Genomic DNA, 23183 nt, shown 5'->3' with positions numbered 1-23183 from the left:
CAGTTTGAGCCACTCCTCTTCTGCATCTCTGTGACAGCAGCCAAATAATATTCTATCTAATGCCATAGTATACCATATATAGTTTTTTTATTCATAGAACCAGGAATTGCTTTACCTGAACTATAGCCACTCTAGGCCTGCATCATTCTGCCTTTCCCAAGAATCCCCTGAGCTCTTTCTCCCTATCTTACCCCTCTCCATCTTTCTTTCCTTCCTCTCTAGATGCTTCTATCCATAGATATCTCATTTCCTACCACATCCATTTTCTGAAGTGGAAGAAGAATCTTCTCTAAAACAATCCCCATCTACATACACAGGCCTTTACCCTGCTATACTGTCTTCATATAACTCACCACAACATACACTTCTATTTCTCTGCTTATTGTCCGTGTTCTACAAAAAAGATTTAATTTTATGAGGCCAAAAACTGTATTGTTTACTACTGTATATCTGGTCTATAGAATACTACTGTCCAATAGAAATATAATGCATGCCACATATATAATTTTAAATGTTCTTGTAGCCACACTAATAAAGTAAAATGATAAAAATGAAATTTTAATTTGTAATCTCAACAGTCCTTCTCGAAGATGTTATCACTATAAAGAAATTCAGATATTTTACATTCTTTTTCTCATTCTTCTTCAAAATCTAGTGTGTAATTTACCCTTACAGTATATCTCAGTTCAGGCTACTACAGTTCAGGTTCTCATGGCCACATGTAGTGTTTACAATGGACAGTGCCAACACAGAATACTTGACACATAACAGACATCCAGTATATATTTGTTAAAGTTAATACTCTATCGATACCATTTTAATTCTTCTATAGTATACGAATAATAGTAATGTCACATCATTAATACACTCAATTGACTTAGCCATTTCCTTGTTGGGCATTTAGGTCATTTCCAATTTTCATTTTTAAAAATAATTCCATAATAAACATCTATCTGGTCCCTGTTTAATAATTCCCAGAAAGTATTAAATATGCTCCCTTTTAGGGCTCTTGCCACATTTTGCCTAATTGTCTCAGAAATATGTCGCGTAAGACTTCTAATTGTTTATACTTGGTTATTTTAAATGACTTGTGATGCTAACAGGGCAGGTATTGCTGTGATGGTTATAATTACAAACATATTTAATAAGTACCAATGTTCTGTCTGCTGTAACGCATCAGGTACTGTGCATTAGGCTATGCATACCTTATAGATGAGAAACACGAGGCTTGTGGGGGTTAAAAACCTAGCACTGGAATCGCATTCAAATTGAGATCTGGGTGAATCTATTTTCAAAGACTGGGCGTTTTTCCCGGGGACAAATTAAATAAACTGTAACTGTTTTAGTTAAGAAAGAAAATAAAAAGGAAGAAAGAGAAGGCTAAGTAAAGACAAGGGAAAGAAAACGAAGAAAGCTGAGGAAAGGACAAATAGTTAAAGGCTGGAGATCTCGGCCGTGCAGAAGCGATTCTCATCTTTTCATCCCAACACACCTGCCGGGGCAGACAGCACCTCCCGACTCCCGGCGCGGGTGGCCGCCGCGGTCGCAGTGCAGCACCTTCTCCGCCGGCCCCACCATCCTACGCCCGCCGCCCCGGCGCTCCACTCGGGATAGCCAATTAGCAGGCAGCTTCCGGCCTCCAGCACGGCACCGCCCGCGGTGCGAAGGTGACGTCCGCGACGCAGCGAGGACTTCCGGCGCGCCGCACCACGTGTTCCTCACCGGAAGCGCACTGCCAGTCGCCCCGGCAACAGCCGCCCCCCTCCCGTCCCCCGCTCCCCCTCTGTCTCCAAGAAAAATTTGGCCCCTGCTCGGCCACCGCCCAGGATCTGCAAGCTGTGCGCCCATGAGGTGACTTCGGGGATGGCTGGGTTTCCTTTGGGGAGTGAGGGAGGAGTCTAGAGGCCCCGGGGCCTGGTTTCTTCTGTTATGCAGAGAGCCGATGTCTTGGACGTCACGTTGCTATCATAATTATCTTAATCCCGTGACTAAAAGTGGGGCCAGAGGCCTTTGAGATTCCTAAATCATTGCAGGTTAATTGTGAGAGGGGACCATTCCCAGAGGCTCTCAGCTCTGCCGTGCTTCCGAATCACTGATGCCCGGGCCCTCATCCCAGACCAATTAAATCCGAATGTCTAATAACGGGGCCCTAGCATCGGTAGTTTTTAAAGCTTCCCAGGTGATTCTGGTGTGCCGAGAATCACTGTGTTAATATATGTAGGTGAATTCGGATTTTGCCCTTCCAGCCCATTATCTGAATAGAAGATCACCCAGGACAGCCACATACTTGGAGGATGTCTAGAATATTGGCCTGTCTACTTAAAACTTGGAGGTTTCTTTCTTTTCTCCTGTACTTTAACCTCTGCAGGAGGTTAGAGTTTTCGGTGGGAGTTATCTTGAGAAATCTGGCCCCTATGGTTTATGGGCTTTGTGTCTCTGCCCACTTATCAGTAATGATCTGTAGTTGAACCAGTGGCCAACTAAGTACATTTTAGCTCTGAAATCTTGATGTTCCCTTAGTACGGATCAGTTGGTTCTGAACAATTTTATTTTTTTCAGGAATGATGTTTTTAAACTCATTTCACAGGCTAGGCTATGTATTCAGCTGTTTTTCATCTCAAATCAGAACAACATTACTTGAAAAATCTAGACTAAAGATTAATAACACAACACTTCTGGGATTATTTATGCTCAGAGCTCCCATGAATTGTGGGATGAGAGCTACCCTTTAAAAATACTATTTTTGCTAGCATAATTTATCAGAATAACAGTCTCTTTGGGATTTCAGTGTGAACAGAAACCATATATTTTTAAAGACTGTTGGTTAGTAACTTTGAATAAGCATAACTGAAAGCAGGTTCACAGGTGTATATATCCCTCTGTGTGCTCATTGCTGTGCTGGGGAAGTATACAAACTAAAGTTCCAGAGAGAAATGTTCATTCTGAAACTGTTTTACAGATGGCGATGAATCATTTTGGGTTTTTTTAAAGGATAGGGTATGATGAGAATGATGGGGGAAAGTTTTGAACAATTAAGGCTAGAGTGTAGGTTGGAGAATTTGCAAACTAGGTACAGAACTTTTTTGAACTACTTCTCTACAAGGTGAAATTTAGCCACAGGTGGACAAGTGAAAAAGAATGTAGTTGATCAAAGATCAGATGAATTGAAAAGATCCTTGAAAACATAATATATTTAAATACTTGCTTTCTGAAAAGATTTGGTGCTTTATAGTCAATTGTTTGAGTTACTAGGCCTCATTTGGGGAGTAGATGTAGGAGGAGAGAACGTTATTAGGAAACAACAGACAAGCTCAACAACAATTTCAGCAGCATCTAACAGCATGAAATATTAGCTATTATTTTTATGCTGGAAGAAAAATAGGAAACTTAAAAGGAGTAGATTGTAGAGAATCCATGGCTATAGGTAGTTGAGTAAGTGCCCAAGTGAATTAGGCATAGTGAGTGTATATAAATTCAGAAAAGAGAGACTAACATGGAATTAGCATGAATATGTTTATCGAAAAAAGTAAACTTGAAATAAGATGCCTGAAATGTACTAGCAATCTTAACTACTTTAAACAGCCATGGTTTTCTCTGATATGCTCTTAATTTGTAGTACCTGCCTATTCAACTTTTATTCCCTTATGGTTACACTAGGTTTTGCTTATGAAGGACATGCTTGCTGTGAAACAAACTTATCTGTTTCTTCTTTTGAACTGTGTTATCATTATGTCATTCTCAGTCATCCCATTGCCTTTTGTGTTCCTGAGTCAGAGGGTAACTTTGTTCCTGGCCTCATACTTCACTTTTTATTCTGATATTAGTCACATGGGGATTCAGAGAACTTGCAAATAAATCCATTCACAAATTCATCACACTTGCTGACAAATTAAACAATGCCCTTCTGTGGGTGGAATGTCATTTGTATGAGAAAAAAAAAAAAAGAATTGTTAACTGCATCCTTTCAGTCTTACTCCTTCCTCATGCTATGCCTTCTTTGTGACAGTACTTATTACAACATCCAGAAGAGGGTAAATTGGGGTTGGGGATTGAAGGAATGAAAAGAAAATAAAACTCAGTTTTTTGGCTCCCTTGCCCATCAGTTTTAACCGTAGCTATTATAGACAGGGAGGTGCAAGCTTTCTGAACACAGTGGCACGTACACTTGAATAGGCCTGTGTTCTGTCCAAGATGGAGCTTGGATGCCTGCAGGTGGAAGAAGGCCATTTGAACTTGAGCCATCTTTGATATCCAAATCACTAAGCAGGGACCATGCAAAGACACAGGAGGGAGCCCATGAGGGCATCAAGCCAGATGAGCTTGCGAGCCTCAGTAACCAGCCAGGGATAGGGGCAGGGCTGCCCAAGTAGGTGGGGCAAGAAACCCAGTCCTCAACAAAACCCTGTTATATTCTTTGTCTTAGTGAGGAAGTTCTTACTGTTGTGTAGTATTATTGGAAGACATCTTCTGTGGTAGGGTTGTTATTGCATATACAGAGAGATTCCTTAGAACCACATATGACTCAATGTATCTCACTCAGATTTCTCACCATACTTTTGCTTATTTTGCTTCAGTATCCAGCAGATCTCCTTGAAACAGTGTACTGAAGGCCTAACAAGATCCTCTATATTACCTGGTTGGCTTGGAGAACCAAATCACTGGAGCTTTGTAGGAAAGGTTTGACTTTCAGGGCTTTAGCCAGAGTAACTTATTTAATTGATTTTTAATGTGTTTCTGTGCAAAGATCAAAGTAAGTGAATTTTCATGTATTTTTAGAATTCTAATAGAAACAGAAGATAACAAAATCTAGTTCAAGTATACATTCTAGTTTTTAGGCGAATTTGTGTTTTTATTTTACTTTTTTGGTTGCTACGATGTGTCCTATATTCTGTATTTATAAGAACATAAATAGATAAATAGGCAATTAGAAGAATATATTTGATGGCACTCCCTGTCAACAAAGCCACTGATTTGTGGAATATTTTGGAACTTGATGGAAATAGTCACATTTTATTTATTGAAAACTACAAAGTTCTTAATCTATTGTTCTTTATGTATATTTATGCATTAAAAATATATCTTTCAGGGTAAACAGATGTACTGAAATGTAAATCCATTTTTTTAGAGCGTCTGTATGGAAAAATATATCGTTCAAGATTCAGTTTCTTTCTTGCCTGTAGGCCTTGTTAATGTTTAGTGAATGACCTCAACCCTGTTTTTTTCCTTCCTTCTTTGGCGGTTGAGGACAGACAATGAATGTTCTCTGTACTCGCCTGGGCTCAGCTGGGTGGTGGCCATTATGCCATTGTGCTCACTGGAGAGGGCTGCTGGGTTTGTAGAGCTGCAGGTCCCGGCATTCCCTGACATTGCCAATCTCTTTTCTTTCAGCCCCATCAGCCCATTAGGAGAAAAGTTACTGTTCAGTCCATAGGCTGAAGGCTTGTGCCATGAAAGAGTGGGAGACATTCCCAGGGAGGTGAGGAATGGGAGATCAAATTAAAGACCATTAAAGACCAAAGGGTATCTACATCTGCAGCAACCATCAGCTCTCTTTTCTTGGAGAGGTAGTAGTCTCTGAAGGTGTTGCTAAAATGTCTATAATTATTTAAATTTTGGCTTTTCAGAAACCCAGGCATTCTTATTAGCTCCTTAAGTTCTCCATGTATGGAGAAAATAACCAGCTTAAAGTTAATCGGACCCATCTTTAGAAGAGGACCTCTTCTTCCCTTGGGAGCTAACTGATATTAACTAATTGATTGCTTAGCAGGAAAGAATATATATTCCTTCCAGGGAATAGAGATTCAGAACTCCGTCCTGTTTGCTTTCTAAGCCCTGCTGATTGATACTGTTTTGCAGAATTTTTATTGTTGTTTTTAGTTAAATCTTTAAATGTTTATATGAATCTTTAAGAAATGGTCCAATTTCCTTATTTAGTCATGGAAAGTATTTTTTGGTCCCACATATTAAGAACCAGTCAACAATATTGCTATTCGTCATAGTCAGTTATCTTGTCTTCACTAGTCTTTCTCCAAGCCTAATCATTTATGAAACATGTGAGAATCATTCATAGTCAGTTTTCTTGCCTCCGCTAGTCTTTCTCCAAGGCTAATCATTATGAAACTTGTGTGAAGTTCCTCTACTGATTCCCAAGTAGAAAGTAAGGAAGAATTAGGATGTTCTCTTTATTCAGAGAGAGCATATACGACTTCAAACTGTGTTAACATAAAACGGGGGTGAGCAAAAAAAAAGCCCACAGCCTGTTTTTTGTATTTCCAGGGAGCTAAGAATTGTTTTTACATTTTTAAAGGTTGTTTGGTGTTTGTTTTTTTTTAATCAAAGAATATGAAGACTATGTGACAAAGACTGTATGTGGCCCATAAGCCTAAAATATTTATCTCGTCCTTTACTGAAAAAAATTGCTGGCATGAAATAATAATACTGGAAAGACCTAGCTAAAAGTAATTATAAAACTCTATGCAAGTTGCTACTGCTTTAGACATGTTTTCCTATGCCTTATTTGATTTTTGAGAGACTAATGTGTAATTCTTCAAGTCAATTATTCAAATTGGTTAATTTGAATATAGGATTTTAGGACTCTTAAAAATACTTAAAATGAAAAAGGATATTACAAGTAGGTTTTGGGATTTAGGGAGAGAAAATAATAAAGCCAAGAGTGAGATGAGCGCAGTCTACATACAGCCCCAGGACTTTAAACTTGCTCAAAGATAGCAGCAAGTTTGATTATAAAGATCCCAGTGGTGAAAACTGTTAGGAAAGCATAATCAAAACAAAGCAAAATTGCCTACAGAATTGCTTGCACTCCATCATTAACATAAATTCATCCTTTCATAATGGCCTGGGTCTTGAGCGTCTAGCATCTTAGCTGATGATTTAATATATTTAATTAATGTAGGTAGTGGGCACTCTGGGCTTATTCTGAACTGCCTCTGGTTTGGAAGCTGAAACTGGCTTTCTTCAGTCATCTCAGCTCATTCTCCTAGCTTCTTTCTTGCATAAGCGCTCAGGACGTACCTGGGTTATCTCTGAGGCCTTCTAACATGGCAGCCCTTCTACCAGATGATTTGTTGGGTCAAAGTCACCTCGCCTCAAATTAGTATTCCCTCCCTCTTCTTCTTTTTTTTTTTTTAGCCTGAGTCTCACTCTGTCACTCAGGCTGGAGTATAGTGGCACGATCGCAGCTCACTGCAACCTCTACTTCCCGGGTTCAAGCAATTCTTGTGTCTTAGTCTCCTGAGTAGCTGGAATTACAGATGTGCACCATGATACCCAGCTAATTTTTGTATTTTTACTAGAGATGGGGTTTCACCATGTTGGCCAGGCTGGTCTTGAACTCCCAACCTTGGGTGATCCACCCACCTTGGCTTCCCAAAGTGCTGGGATTATAGTCGTGAGCCACTGCGCCTGGCCCCTCCCTCTTAATCACAGCCATTGACGTTTGAGCAGCCTAGAGAACATCATCAATTACCCCTGAACTCCTTAAATGGTAGTCTACTTTATCCCACAGGCCTAAACATCCAGCTTTGCAAAACGGAGCCTCTCTTAGCCATCTGGTCGATTTTCAGAATACTGGTGCTACGACCTTTATTGCCACACTTAATTTTCCCAATTATAACCAAAAACAAGATTTTGTGTACAGTAGTGTTCAATATCAATGGTGTTTATTCCATATTTAAGGCTATCAGACTTACCAATTTGGAATAATTGATATTTACATTGACCTGGTTCTAAATGCCTTATGGTGCATAGAAAAAAGTCAGGATTCAAAACACTTAATTTCCAGAACATGTGCACATGTCTCCTAGACTTTTCTAATTTAATTTATTTGCTGCTTGTTAATCTGTAAAACAAATTTGATTAAGATATACATGCAGTTCACTTTAATGACATTATATTCTGCAGGCTCCCAGAAAACTATTCAGATTTTAGTCAGAAATATAAAACCTGGTTCTAGTGAATTAGCCACTTAAAGGCTGTACCTTACAGTTTTGCTGTCAAGTACATACTGATTTCTACATAATTTCATTTATGTTTTACTTCTCCGAGTGGTAAGCCACCTAAGTATTAACTTTTATATTTTTTCAGTGGCCTGTGAAGCACATAGCAGTGAGCTAGGTTTTCAGTTACTTGCTCATGTTTTAAACCTTTAAAACATTAAAATTGTAGATTAAAAGTAACATGAACTGAATTTGCACTGCATTTGTTAACTTTTTCAATTTATATTTGTTGCATGTATGCATAGTATTGAAGACGAGGAGCAAGAACTATGGGCTATGTTTAAGATAAATTTACAGAAGGTCATATCAGCCCTCTTAGAAGTACCCTATTTGAAAGTTCATTATCTTTTAAAAGAATGTGAATGATTCTTTTTTAGCTAAATCTTAAAATATAGAAATGGTTGATTTAGCATCTCAGTTCTTTATATAACCATAGCAAAACATCTCATAGAGATTATAAAACAAGTAAAGTTTGTTTCTTAAGGGTTGGAGAATATTTTCATTCTACCCTATAGTTAAGTGAAAAGGAAAAATAGGACTCCTTCAGTATCTGATTTCCAAAGTTTCAAAACCTAAGTAGTTGTTTGCTCAGCATTGCATTGTGTTAGTGGTTTTGTCTCACAGAAGTTTAAATTCTCATGCATTTTTGGATATTTTTGTTTAACTTTTTAAAAGTACATTCCAGTGTAGCTCTGAACCCCTGAATAGAAAAAAAAAGTAGAAGTCTATTTTAAATACATTGAAAAAGGTACAGCTGCAGATTAGACTTTATTTTTTGGTATTTCATACATTGAATCAGCAAATCACAACAGGTGGGTAGTGAGAAAAGGAGTAAATTTCAGCAGAGCAATAACATTTGCCAAAGGCAATCTATATGGTGCCTCTATAGAGATTCCATGGAGTCTGTGAATACACAGCGTAGTTAGGAAAGGAGAATGTGATGTCACATGCTGGCTGAGAAATGCATATTGCAATCAAAATGAAAACAAGGCCCTTTTGGGGGACTGAAAGCCCAGGGCACAACTGAGTCTGGAAAGATGTCTTATTCTCCACATCCCAAACCTAAGGCAAGACCCAGCAGAGGTTTCTGGTCATTTGGAAAGATGTGTTCCACTCAAGCCTCAGGAAGACCCAGGGTTAATTTAAGTGAGCATTAGCATGAGATAAGGATTAGTAAATAAAGTAGTAACTAAATTTTTAGTTCATGTGTTGTATATTATATGTGTATATATATGTATATATATACACACACACATATATATATATACACTAACAACTAAATATTTATATGGTCATTTTCATAAACTTTACTTCCTATAGGGAAATAAGTAATTGAACCTTGCAGGATCTTTTGACCCACTTAATCATACCTAAGGAGATCCCTCCTTTTCAGACCGCAAAGTCATAGCCCAGGAACCAAGGTCTTATAGATAGGTTGTAGGAAATCAGGTATGGTACTGGGAAGAGCCAGCTCCTCAGGAGCTGTCTTACAAACCACAAAATAGCCACAAATATTACACAGCTGTACTGATTAGAGATTTGCACTGTGATTCTTCTTTCCTAGTTTCGGCACCCATTTGGATTTTCACAATCAGAGATGGCAGCAATGAAGGTAAGACTTTTCTTTTTTAGCTCATAAGTAAAAAAGGTAAACTTTAGTCTTTAAAGTCTTGGTATTCTCATTCCACAATGGAGAAGACATAAGAAATACAAAAGTAAAAGCACTATTGGATGCATTCCTAGACATCTCTTGTCTCAGGCATTTAGGGGTGGCCCAGGCCAGCAAGTTAGTTTGAGGGCAGAAAGGGAAGAACTAAAGTCTATCATGCTTGTCAGTCTACTGTGTCTTAGCAGGCCATTGCCCACTCGGCACTAGTCATTTAATTACAGTGGGTAAAGAGGGCCAAGATGATAAACATCCAGTCTTCTCTCTCTCTGCATCTCATCTAGAAACAATCACTAGTCTCCGTCCCCACATTATAATGCTCCATACCATTAAACTAATTGGCTTGCGGATTCCTCATGTACATGGAATTAGCAAGTGTGCATACACTTGGTGTCCATTGTGGGCTTGGACCTGTCTCACACAATTTTGGGCTTAGTAGCCTTCTCATGTAGAATAGGTATTCAGAAAATACTAAGTAAATACCTGTTGGGTAGCAGATTAAACATTTGAAGATTTCTTTTGAGGATAAACACTTTGGTATCCACCCGCCACCTCCTTTCATTTTGTAGGCATCAACGTTGAAAGCTACCAGGCCTTGGTATTCTCATCCGGTATATGCAAGATACTGGCAACATTATCATCAAGCAATGGCTTGGATGCACAGCCACCAGAATGCCTACAGGAAGGCCATGGAATCCTATTTCAGTGTTCCATGGTACTTCCCTCCTGTGCTTCTTCCCCAAAGCTCTTACAGTATCCAAGCTACATATCCTCAGTCTTTCTATGACGATCATGTGGCCTGGCAGGACTCCCCCTGCAGTTCTTCACATTTCAGAGGGTCTGGGCAGAATCCACATGACAGCAGTAGGATCCAGGCACCCACAAGAGAAGATCAAGCTTTGTCCAAAGAGGAAGAGATAGAGACTGAGTCAGATGCAGAGATAGAATGTGACCTGAGCAATATGGAAATCACCGAAGAGCTCCGCCAGTACTTTGCAGAGACCGAGAGGCACAGAGAAGAACGACGTAAGTTCAGACCTTTGTTTCTTCATGCTTCCTTTCCTTGCCCTGCCTTTTGCATTTTTTTCTTCCGTCATATATAAAGTTATTTTATAATTCTTCTTTGGCTACAGGTGATATTCCAAATCCAGTCCTAAGCCTAGAAAAGCTATGGAGATGCTGTACCTCACTTATGTTAGTTTCTTGAGTTGTTTCAGTATAAGACTTTTTTGTGTTCCAGAACAAAGCTTATCCTAATAGTAGTTCTACTATTGATTGACCATCAGACACTCTACCAAGTGGAGCATGTATGTGTGCATGCTTATGTGTATGCACACCCTAATCTACACAACAGTCCCTCAGAGTATTAAACTCATTTTATATATGAGGAAAGTGAACCTTAAAAAGGTTAACTGACTTGTTCCATGGTACACAACTAGTAATTTGCTGTTAGGATCCAAACCAAGTTGGCCTGACTCTACTTCCTCTGCTGCTTTCTCTACACCAGGATTTATCCCTGAGACTGCTAGTTTCCTAAAATACTTTTGCCATTTTCTCTGGGACACATCTTGGAGACGTCCTTGGTGCTAGAGGTCCCGAATCTTAAATCTAAACAGAATAACAAAATGCCTAGTACTTACAACTTTCCTGTTGGTTCTGCACGGAGGCTCTGTCCATGGAGTTAGAGAATTATAGAGGTCTTATATCTTCAGTCAAAAACAGGACTTGTCTTTTTTAAATTTCTTACCACCTTACTAGAAAGAACTAGAACTACTTTTGTGCTCTTCTATTAAAATTCACCAGACCATTTCTATTTTAAGTACCTCTATCTGAGATATAAATGCTTCTCTCCCTATTATAACCAGTATTCATTCTCAATTTTGTTTTAAGTGAGGTCTAATTGTATGACATTTTACCTACAATTTTCCAGTAACACAGAAGCATAGGAACCTGGGAATGGGAGTTTCATTCCTATCATATTGTCAGCATTTTCCCAATGATGAAATAGCTTTTATTGATCCCCACTGGATGCCAAGAACTGAGCACTGGGCTTTTATAAAATATCACATCTTTTAATATCTTTGCCTGTGATTCGTCACTAAACTACTTGTTCAGGTTTTTTTGACTTCCTTTCTTGTGATTAAACTGTGTACTTCTTTAATGTATATTAGAAAGTATATCCAGCCAGGTGTGGTGGCACATGCCCGTAGTCCCAGCAACTCAGGAGGATAGCTTGAGCCCAGGAGTTTGAGGCTGCAGTGAGCCATGATCACAGCACTGCACTCCAGCCTGGGCAACAGAGTGAGACCCTGTCTCAAAGAAAAAAAAGAAAGAGAAAAAGAAAGAAGTAAATCCAAACAAGTATTTTTAAGACAGTACTTTCTATTATACGTAGAATACTTTTCCTTGATCTCCAGAAATACATTTTACCCTTTTTAAAAATATAGATATGAAACAACTGTTAGTCTAATCTAAAGCGTACAACAAATGAGGGAGAGCAGGCATTGGAGCATGTCCACATTTGGTTGGAATGTTGTTTGTTACAGCTTTTGACAAAGAAAATGGGATAGAGATAAAGGTTTATTATTCTTGTCCTTACCAGAAAGTAGAGTAACATGTTTTGTCCGCTAGAAGTTGATACTTTTATGACAGAAATTGTAATTAAGGATGGAAGCAAATCCCAGTCATCTAAAAGGCCACTTTGAATTATCTGCTGATTTAAAATAAACTTGAGTTATCCTACAAAAAGTGGATATGAATAAAATAAAGATGAAACAATGAAATGTGTCCTTGCATCAAAGGGAAAAAAATGTGAACAGTTCAGTTACACATATGGTTAACAACCATCCCTGTTCCTCCCTCTTGCCATTGCTAGGTAGAACTCTAGGTAGGTAAACAAAGTCATGAAAATTACCTGCTACATCATACTTGACACTTAATATTGTTTTGAATGAATAAATAAAGTGTTTCAGTATGAATTAGAAGCCTTAAATCAGAGGTTGGCAAATCCTGTCCATAGAGTGCTACACTTGCAGTGATTCTGTGGGACATTTTACAGAATGAGCTAGGCCTCGGATGCATTACAAACTTGATAAGATTCATCTCTTATATTTTATATTATTTCCAAATCTGTCTAGTTTACTTTAAGGCTCCAAATTGTACTTTTATCATCTCGGTTGAATTGTATCTCCCCGAGAAAGATATAGTGGAGTCCTAACCCCCAGTTCCTCAGAATGTGACCTTACTTGAAGACAGGGTCTTTCCAGAGTTAATTGAAGTTATGTGAGATCATTGGGCAGGGGGGTCCTACTCCTATATGACTCAGGTCCTTATAAAAAGGGCAAAACCTGGCCACAGAGACAGACACACTTGTAGGGAAAATACCATGTGAAGATTAGCACTATGTCGCCACAAGCCAAGGGATGTCCAGAAGCTGAGGCCTGGAACAGATCCTTCCTTAGCACCTTTAGAGGGTTTATGGCCCTGCCGACACATCGATTACAGACTTCTGACCTCCAGAGCCATGAGACAATACATTTCTGTTGTTTTAAACCACCAAGTGTATGGTACTTTGTTATGGCAGCCCTAGGAAAGGAGTACAATCACCCTGGGAGAATTTTCTTTGTTCCCAAATGCAATCTGTAACTGGGACATAAAGGAAACTCACAATTCTTGTCATCTGTCTGAAGAAACTGTGTTACTTTTTTTTTTTTACCATGATCTAGATAGAAAACCATCAGAAAAGGGAATTTTATGAAAACTCTTAGAACCTCCATCTTGAACCTCATTTTCCAGTGTTCATATTATTGCTGGCAACAGTGTATGGAGGCAGCTGTGGTGAAACTGCTTGAATCACAGGGGTCCAGCCTCATTCTACCCTCGCTGGCTAGAGGTTCTCATTCTCCTGTGAGTCCCCTGCCTTCACCATTCTGTGCCTCAGTCGCCTTGCCTGTGAAATGGGATCCTAATTAACAGATAGTAATTATGAAGAATCCATGAGATAATACAAGAAAGGTTATAGAATGGTGCTTGGTACCAAGTCAATGCCCAGTAAATGTTAGTTGTTATAGTTAGTTGCTAGTAATCCATCCTTTAACATGGATTCTTAACCATAAATTGGTTTTGCTTTCATACCATTTGCCTTGATTAGTGCTTGATTGAGAGACTGTGTGTGTGTGTGTGTGTGTGTGTGTGTGTGTGTGTGTGTATTTTTCTTGGAGACAGTCTCGCTCTGTTGCCCAGGCTAGAGTGCAGTGGCGCCATCTCAGCTCAGTGCAACCTCCACCTCCCAGGTTCAAGCGATTCTTCTGCCTCAGCCTCCTCAGTAGCTGGGATTACAGGGGCCTGCCACCACACCTGGCTAATTTTTGTATTATTAGTAGAGATGGGGTTTTACCATGTTGGTCAGGGTGGTCTTGAACTCCTGACCTCAGGTTATCTACCTGTCTTGGCCTCCCAAAGTGCTGAGATTACAGGCATGAGCTACTGTACCCAGCCAAGATTCTACATATTTTTAATAAGATGTTCTTTGACTTCAGAAAGGTCATATTTCTGTTCTAGGTGGCACCTTTCAAACTTTTCAGCTGACTTAGAATATTAAAGACATGAAAAAATGAACATTTTGTTGTCTATTAAATTTAGTCATCAACACAGTTTTTAGGTCTGTTTCAAGAATATTCTTTGCTTGATAAAATTTAGTACAGTGAAGTACATGGACTGGGAAAATGAACCCATTTCAATATTAACCAATAATGGCACTGAACAAGCGTTTGATTCTTTGTACGTTTAAAATGTGTAGTTATAGCATGATTCAAAACTACTTGTCCTGGCATCTCTGTCATGCTTCCGTGTCCTATGCCTTCCCTGAATGCTTTAGCTGGTCCCAGGGAGATGTGAGAATTGTCTGGTGAGGGTGACAACAGACTGTGGTGTCAGACTGGAATCTGAAGACTTGGTCTTTATTAGAAGAAGCTGCCAGGGCCCAATCTTGCACCAGTAAGAAAATAATGGGCAACAGATCAGTAGCATTACTTTTTTCAGCAGCACTTTTGGTGGGTACAGGATGAACAAGTGTTCCTTCAAGTGGTAATGAATGGTGGAATTCATATGTAAGTAATCTGAGTACCCATGGCGTTTTCCAATTCATTACCTTCACTGGAAATTTTCAAGGAGGGTTAGTTACATACACAGTTGGAAAAGGCTTTAATAAAGTGATAAGGGACCTGGGTAGTATGAATAATTGGTTCATGTTTTTCGTTTCATTTTGCTCTCAGAACCACTAGAAACTACTTGTTCAATAAAGACATTTTCAACTTTGAACGTGAATGCTTTGAAGAACACAGGATTTTAGAAAATATTACTAGCATGGGGAAATGTCAGTAAATTTGAAAGATTTAACTTTTCAGTGTCATTTGCTTCCACAGGAACATAAAACTTACGCAATTCATCATCGTCTGAGTCTTGTTTAATATTTTCTTAGGATAAAGGCCTTCAGATTGGACAGTATGTTCTTGTTTGTGATTGCTACTCAGATTCCGGATAGTCTCTACTTTAACATATTTCAAGGATAAAAAACACCAAAAGCTTGCCTAGGATAAGAACTCCTTTTGTATAGTGGGAACATGTATGCTTTTGATTATGTCTGTCATCGTTTCCTAACAAGGTATTTCCGTTACTTAAAGCTTCAGTGGAACATGACTTATGAGAAAGTATACAGTTATGAAGTTTTAAAGGTCAGCTGTGTTTTCAATTATTTCTTGGGAAAAAATGTTTATTATTAGGTTAAGAAAAATACCGTTTTGTAGTCATAAGTGACCATCAGTTGAGACTGCAAGGTTATATTGCTAATACTTAGAGGGAAAATGAGTGGAAGTCATCCTCAAAAGAGAGTAAAGCCCTCCAAAACAAACACCGCCACTGTTTTCTTGGGTTTGAGCCAATCAGATATTTATCACCTATGTTTTGGGGGTGTTGGGTCAAAACAGGGGCATATTCTAAAACCTTAAACCTCATTGGGAAGAGGAGACAAAATCAAATGTAAAGTGACACACAGAAGAGGAGTGTCTATGCTGTGGGTCATGGTCACATATGCACATGAGGGGTAGAACCAGTGACACAGGCAGTCAAAGGAGGAGCACCCCGAGCAGCTATCAAGAAGTGGGGTACACACTAGGCTTTGAGGGATAGGGCCAATTTGGAATGAGAGAAAAAAGGGCTATAAGTCCACTCCTGGCTTAGACACTGAGAGTGCAGTTCTTACCAAAGGGCCCAGATGTGGTTTTCATACATTTGAGGGGAGACATCTGCTCCATTACGCTGTGTCTATCTGAGTGGGAAAGCTGAGACTGTAGTTTTCATAGTGAGCCTTCAGTCAGTCAAACCTAGAGAACTCGGCAAAGTTTATGGCCCAGTATTTAGTGAGCTGTTTTGCTTTAGTCAGTGAGGTTGAAGGGTGAAATCGCAGTGATTGATTGACCCCAATCCTAATGTGTGTGTATTTCATCTGGTGCAGATGTTCACAGGTGCACAGAACCAATCCGTGAGATGATATGTATTAGTGGCTGTAGAAAAGTGGGAAGGAGAATGAAAATGCACTTCTGCTATAAAAGTAAAAATGGTGATTGTCCGTTAACTTCAGGATTACATTTGTCATGGGGTGAGGGATGTGCGATGAACAGAGAAGACCAGTCTGAAATGGCTCCAGTTCTGCTGGCATGTACCTGTGTTCTGGGTGGTTGTCAAGCCAGAAATGAGACATTTATGGCATACATCAACTTTGTGCTTTCTCTCGGTTGTGTTACAATCATTAATTTTGGCAACATAGCAGAAAATATAATCAGAAAGACATACTAGTCCTAGGAAAATGAGGGAAAAGAACATTCTTTGACACTCGCTGCCTCTGTGCCTTGTCCTCTAACATGTTCTGCCTTTGGGCTCTACGTGTGGGATAATCTGGGATGAATGTTTTTCTGCTGTGTAAAATTCTCTGCCTCCATCTTCACGTGGCCTTTCCCCGTGTCTCTGTGTCCTTTTCTCTTATACAAGGACTTTGTCATTGAAGTTAGGGTCTACCCTAATCCAGTATGATCTTGTCTTGATCCTTTAATTATATCTACAAAGCCCTATTTCCAAATAAGGTCACATTCTGTGGTTCCAGGTGGACATGGATTTGGGGTGACACTATTCAACCCACTACAATCCTATTTTGAAGCTGGAATAGAATCAAAAAAAGATATTTCTGATTCATATTAAAACAAATTACCTTGCAGAAGTGCCCTATAAAAGTGCATGCTAGCATTGAGTCCTACAGCTGTTTCCAATAAAAATGACCAAACCCTCCATGACAAGGCAACTGTTCAGTGGTATCTGAAGTGTGATGTCAGTGCTGCTCTGCTTTGGTCAGATGATTTTCCATCTGGCTGGCTGAGCCCTCACCTTGTTTTGACAGCAAGAAAAACTGCCAGTGATTGAGAATTCTTTTTTTCATTGGAAGGAAGGAAGCAATAAATAGACGACAGATGAGTGGGTGCCTTTAAACTCTGATACTCCATTCTGAGGTTTACTTGGTCCCCTAAGTCAGTACACGCTAAAGTACTTTCACATGCTGGCTGTGACCATCAGTGCACAGTCTGTCTGCAGGTATTTGGTTTTAAACTGACTGGTTTTCAACTTTTAGTCTAGTCTTGGAACTTTTTTAAAACTTGTGTGACTAAGTAGAGGCAAAACAACTCGAATGTAAGGGAACAGGGTCCGACCCCAATTCATTGGTGCCCTTCCCCTCTTCCCTTCCCCTCAAGCTCCACTGCCTGGGAGGCTCTGAGGAACCCACTGGGAAGGGAGTTCTGCCCAGCATCTTGTGAGATTTGAGCATCTGTTTCTCAATCCCCGGGTTGTCATCATTGTTCTTTAACAGCATCTGGAAGGAAAAGAGCTGTTTAGAAAAAGTCATGCATGGCCTTTGAGCATTCATTCGACAGTCATTTCCTGAGCACCTGCTTTGTGTCAGGCATTGTGTCCTCCCAGGGCTGGGGGTACAGCCATGAGTAAAGGTGACAGTGCCCTTCCACTATAAATGACCCCCCAACAGGGTAGGTAACAGGTGACAGGCTTCTTGCCCTTTAGTTCAGTGTTTTAGGGCCACTGTTCACTAGGCAGGAAACCATTAAACCTCCAAATCTTTTGAGAAGCAAGGAGGGGACAAGGGTTAGGTCTTAAATTTTCATGAGGAGCCAGGCACGGTGATTCATGCCTGTAATTCCAGCACTTCGGGAGGCCGAGGCAGGTGGATCGCCTGAGTCCAGTATTTCAAGACCAGCCTAGGCAATATGGCAAAACCCTGTCTCTAAAACAAAATACAAAAATTGTCTGGCCATGGTGGCATGTACCTGTAGTCCCAGCTACTCAGGAAGGTGAAGTGGGACGATCGCTTGAGCCCAGGAGGCGAAGGTTGCAGTGAGCCAAGATTGCACCACTGCACTCCAGCTTGGGTGACAGAGCGAGATCCTTTCTCAAAAAAAAATCGTGAGGAAGCCTGAATGGGAATGAAAACAAATCAAGAATCAAAAGCAGAGGGCTGTGTCTTTTATTCTCTTATTCTTACACCACATGAACTTTATTAAGAACTAAAGTCATGTGATGGCAACCCATGGGCACATACTGAGTACAAACTTGGAAAATTGCACCAGCATCATTAACTCAACTGGGGTTGCTTTGTGTTAACATTGTGTTTCATTCACAGATGTCAACAATAAGAGAACACATCTCTCTATATATAATTGTTATCAACATTTTAAATTTTAAGGAAAAGAGAAAGACGCGAAAGTACAAAAACTAAACTCACAACATCCTACCGGCAGAGAACACTTAGGATAGCTAAGATCCCAGTGTTTGTTCAAACTTCTATACTCAAACACTCAGATTTAGGCAGGAAGTTGAACATCTGTTGTGTCACCAGATCTGTCCGTGAAGCTGACTATATAGTCTTGGAACACATTTAGAGTAATGTGACAGTGGTCTGGGAACTCTGACTGTGAGCTCTGCCCTCTGGATGCAGAGGCTCTGAGGCACTCAGCAACCACACATGTGGGGTCATCTCCTCCAGATTAAAAAAAAAAGCCAGAGGATTGGTAATGGGTACAAGACTGCTCATGGATGGCAGAGGGACTGTGTTGTGCTAATGTGAAAATGCCAAGCCTTCAGAAAAGTACCCATTGAATGAGATTCTTCAGCCAAATTCTACCTTTACTGGAAAGCCTGGGCAGTGTCGTCAGCCCACCCACTGCCTGCTCAAGGTTCGTAGGAAGAGGCAAGTGGGAAAGGCCCATATGTACTTAGAGACTGAATATATCTCACCAGTCTGTACTGCCCATATCAAAACCCAGTGTCCTAGGTCACCCTCGCTCTTCCTTCTAAAAGCACGAAGCTAAGCTTTCCTTCAAAGTCAGGTTCAATCATCCCTGGACAGAGGCAGGAGAAACACAGAGATGCCCTCGGGGAGAGGCTAGCCCCCAGTGGGGCTTTCACCCTGACCTGAGTCCCAGGAACACACAGAGTTCTTGTGGAAATAAGAGGCTGTCATGGCAGTTGTCGAGTGCTTTCTCTGGTGTTTGGTTCATCCACTCCCACGCCACTCCAGCACAACTCAGTTTAGGGGGGCATAGAATTTAAACACCTGTGAGAACTGAACAACTTACATGCTGATGTTTCAAACTTGGCAGAAAGACCAAAAATTAGAAACAAATGCTTGCTGGCCTCCATTCATTTGCATATTAGGCCGATATTTTGGTTTTGTTCTGCATTACCTAGTGAGTCAATCATACATTATTTCCATGGGTGGGGTAACAGTTGCGCAGCTTTTACTGTGTTTGATAGTCATTGGGCTTATTCATATATTATGTCCTTAGGTAAAAATAAACTGCAAATGTTCCAAGACAGCAACGGCCATATACATTTTTAATAATGTTTCCAAGCTTATAAAACTCCTTCCCTCCAATGCCATGGTGATGCTTATAAAGTGCAGGATTTATGCAAGCAACTATGCATGGCCTTATAAATATCTTTCCGTTCACACTTGATTAGTTCACTATGATGTTCTGTTCCAGGTATTAGTGCAGGGAGGACCAACAATGGAAGAGTGATTTATTTCCTTGTTTTATTTCCCTACAAGCATCTTCACTTCTTATCTTGTGTCGTTTCTCTTGGTAGCCATAGTAGCCATAGATAGGTGTTTTCTGCTATCAATTTCTCTCTTGACAGAGTCGCTTACAGGAGCTATGGAAATTGGCTAAATTTTACCTTTGCAGCATTGTCTTGCTGATATTTTTATGTTGCGGTTTATATAAGAATAAAAATTATGGTATTGGGACTTGCCATAGTAAAAGACAGAGGGTAGAGTATATTGAATAAATATTTCTAGCTTTACAAGAATCCATTTAAATTAGTAGAATTAAAAGTATGCAGGCCGGGCACGGTGGCTCACACCTATAATCCTAGCACTTTGGGAGGCCAAAGCGGGCAGATCATGAGGTCAGGAGTTTGAGACCATTCTGCCCAATATGGTGAAACCCTATGTCTACTAAAAATACAAAAATTAGCTGTGTATGGTGGTGCGCGCCTATAGTCCTAACTATTCAGGAGGCTGAGGCAGAAGAATCGTTTTTACCCGGGAGGTGGAGGTTGCTGTGAGCCCAGATTGCACTACTGCACTCCAGCCTGGGTAACACAGCGAGACTCCATCTCAAAAAAATAAAGACGTATGTAATGATACCACTTGCAGTTTAACATAGGCCAACCTGTGAAGTGAAAAATCAAATCCCATACGTAGTGAGAAAACCAGCCCACTATGGCAGATTTTTTTTATAAAGCAGGAAGATTAGAAGTCAGAGGCCTTAATTCCATTTGTAGAATTGCCCTTCCTTTGCCCTTTATCTTCAGCAAGCGTTGACTCATGTAACCTTTCCTTGCTTGGTATGATTTGTGTTTTGAATCTGTGGAAGGATCATCAATCATTGATCATCATTGCATACTGTGGTTGCTAGCACTTTTTCTTTTCCAGGTTACCTAAAATCAACACCTCTTCCAAAAGAGTGTTTTTTCCCCCTACACCACCTCATTTGTGGTGGTAAGCACTGCTTACAACACTAGACTTTCCAGGAAGCTTTTCATTTTCATGCTGGCCTGGAGCAGTGCTTGAAACCAAGCAAGCTCAGTCAGCCATTCTGAGCTGGGCAGGTGGTGGGCGGGCCGGCCATGCAGATGAAAAGAGAGAACCCCAGGTGGTTTCATTTCTCTCATTTGTTTTCAGGGCTCGTCGCAGAGGTTTGGTAGTTTGGAGTGACAAGTTTCCTTGCGGCTCTTTGCCGTTTCTTTTTTTCTTTTCTTTTCTTTTTCTTTTTCTTTCTTTTTTTTTTTTTTTTTTTGAGACAGGATCTGGCTTTGTCACCCAGGCTGGAGTACAGTGGTGTGATCTTGGCTCACTGCAATCGCTGCCTCCCAGGCTCAAGCCATCCTCCCACCTCAGCCTCCCAGATAGGTGGAACTACAGGCACTCAACTCTTTGCCATTTCTCTCAGTGTATAATAACCCCTTGGTAGGTGAACAACGAGCTTTGGAACTAACTAGATGATAGTAGTCTGCAGGTCTTGCCTCAGAATCTGGTAAGCATCTCAGCTGGAACAACTGGGCCTGCTTCCGCAGTTGGAAAGGGAAAGCTGAGGGAACTTAGGGGGCTGCAGATGGCATGGCCAGCAGCAGCAGCAGCACCCACCAGGCTCCTTCTACAGTGCGTGCACGTGTGTTTATGTTCATGTTCACATTCATGTTTGTTCCCAGGGAGGCAGCAGCAGCTGGATGCGGAGCGCCTGGAGAGCTATGTGAACGCTGACCACGACCTGTACTGCAACATCCCCCGGTCAGTAGAGGCCCCAACTGAGAGGCCAGGTGAGCGGCGCCAGGCCGAGATGAAGCGTTTGTATGGGGACAGCGCTGCCAAGATCCAGGCCATGGAGGCTGCGGTGCAGCTGAGCTTTGACAAGCACTGTGACCGAAAGCAGCCCAAGTACTGGCCGGTCATCCCCCTGAAGTTCTGAGCTCGGGACACAAGGTCCCCAGCCTCTCCCTGTTCCTTTTGGGTACACGCTCTTCATCTCTCCTTGTGTTTTCTCAGGGAAAGAGGACTTTGTGCTGAGGTACAGACATGTCCACTACAGCCCCAGTGGGCCTGTCACGGGGTAGATGAACTATGCCAGCCACTTGGAGGTCGGCAGGATGCCTTCTGTTGCCAACATGATAAATCATGATAAATTTTCTCCTGACAAAATAATTTTGTATATATTATACTGGTTTTTTTTATGTTGTTGGTAACAGGTCAATTCATTAAAGGTCTTGCCTGGAGATACTGCCTGGTGTTTTGCTTTTTTATCTTTTCTTGTCTTTAACCTGTCTGAACTACACAAATGCCTTTAAAAAACCAGATGTCCTCTCTTTCTCTAGCTCTGTTAGCCCCCTCTAAAAATGAGCCAAGTGTGTAGTGAGATAAATACCACTTCCTCTAGTGGAAAGGGATGCATATTCTGTAAAGGACCAGAGAGTGAATGTCTTTGGCATTGCAGACCACATGGTCAGTGTTGTGACTACTCAGCTCTGCCCTTGAAGCGTGAAAACAGCTGTAGACAGTAAGTAAACAAATGGGTTTGTCTGTGTTCTAATAAAACTTTATTTATAAAAACAGGTTGCCAGGCATGGTGGCTCACGCCTGTAATCCCAGCACTTTGGGAGGCCAAGGATCACAAGGTCAGGAGATTGAGACCATCCTGGCCAACATTGTGAAACCCTGTCTCTACTAAAATACAAGAAATTGGCTGAGCATGGTGGCATGTGCCTCTAGTTCCAGCCACTTGGGAGGCTGAGGCCAGGGAATCACTTGAACCTGGGAGGCAGAGGTTGCAGTGAGCCAAGATCACGCCACTGCACTCCACCCTGGCAACAGAGCAAGACTCCATCTCTTAAAAAATAAAAAAATAAAAAAAAAAAGGCTGCAGGCCAGGTTTGGTCTACTGATGGTAGTTTGCCAACTGCAGCTTTCATGGAATGAAAATCACCTGCCTGACATTTTTATTCTTGTTATCTCATTATCCCTATAGAGCTTAGATGTCATACAGAATTAAGAGCAAAGAACAATAATTCCCAAACCTGGTCACTTCTACATTCTCATCTGTTGTAGAAAATGCACAGTTGAGTTCTTACTATATACAGCAAATATTGATTTGATAAAGGAATACATTTCTGAAAATGAAATCTAAAAGCTGATGGAGCAGGTCATTTATAAAAGCCAGCTGCCTTTTAAATAAGTTATTACAGTACATTGCCAGGGTGAGCCCATGTTGACCTGAGAAGATTAGCACATCCATCAAAGACTGGTGAAAAGATTTAGTATTGACATGTTTCTCTCTAAGAACAGTTGGCTTCACATTCAGCCTCTGCCCTGAGACAAATGCATTCTTTTC

At 40.7% G+C, this 23183-nt stretch overlaps 1 protein-coding gene across 4 annotated transcripts; it reads left to right on the top strand.

Moving 5' to 3' along the window:
• The first annotated feature begins 1709 nt into the window (after positions 1–1709).
• On the top strand, positions 1710–22071 carry GEMIN8 (gem nuclear organelle associated protein 8). 4 transcript variants are annotated; one of them, XM_074392268.1, is made up of 5 exons: positions 1710–1851; positions 4575–4750; positions 9580–9627; positions 10251–10707; positions 21511–22071. In XM_074392268.1, exons 2-5 carry the CDS (start codon positions 4727–4729, stop codon positions 21765–21767), a joined length of 786 nt encoding a protein of 261 aa, XP_074248369.1. In that variant the 5' UTR covers positions 1710–1851; positions 4575–4726; the 3' UTR covers positions 21768–22071. The 4 variants fall into 4 exon arrangements, with proteins under 4 accessions (XP_074248369.1, XP_003920381.1, XP_074248370.1 ...); XM_074392269.1 differs by lacking the exon at positions 1710–1851 and adding an exon at positions 5389–5476 and having other exon boundaries at positions 1858–4677; XM_003920332.4 differs by lacking the exon at positions 4575–4750.
• The last annotated feature ends 1112 nt before the right edge of the window (positions 22072–23183 follow it).

The sequence above is a fragment of the Saimiri boliviensis genome, chromosome X (genome assembly GCF_048565385.1).
Source record: "Saimiri boliviensis isolate mSaiBol1 chromosome X, mSaiBol1.pri, whole genome shotgun sequence".
Taxonomy (NCBI): domain Eukaryota; kingdom Metazoa; phylum Chordata; class Mammalia; order Primates; family Cebidae; genus Saimiri; species Saimiri boliviensis.
This window is presented reverse-complemented; position numbering and strand designations above follow the sequence as displayed.

What these genes read in the sequence shown, in the direction of transcription:
- GEMIN8 (XM_074392268.1), top strand. Translation starts at nt 4,727, where the DNA reads ATGTGTTTCTGTGCAAAGATCAAA. An exon ending in CAGAGATGGCAGCAATGAAG is followed by an intron (nt 9,628 to 10,250) that starts GTAAGACTTTTC and finishes TTCATTTTGTAG; the next exon opens with GCATCAACGTTGAAAGCTAC. An exon ending in GAGGCACAGAGAAGAACGAC is followed by an intron (nt 10,708 to 21,510) that starts GTAAGTTCAGAC and finishes GTTTGTTCCCAG; the next exon opens with GGAGGCAGCAGCAGCTGGAT.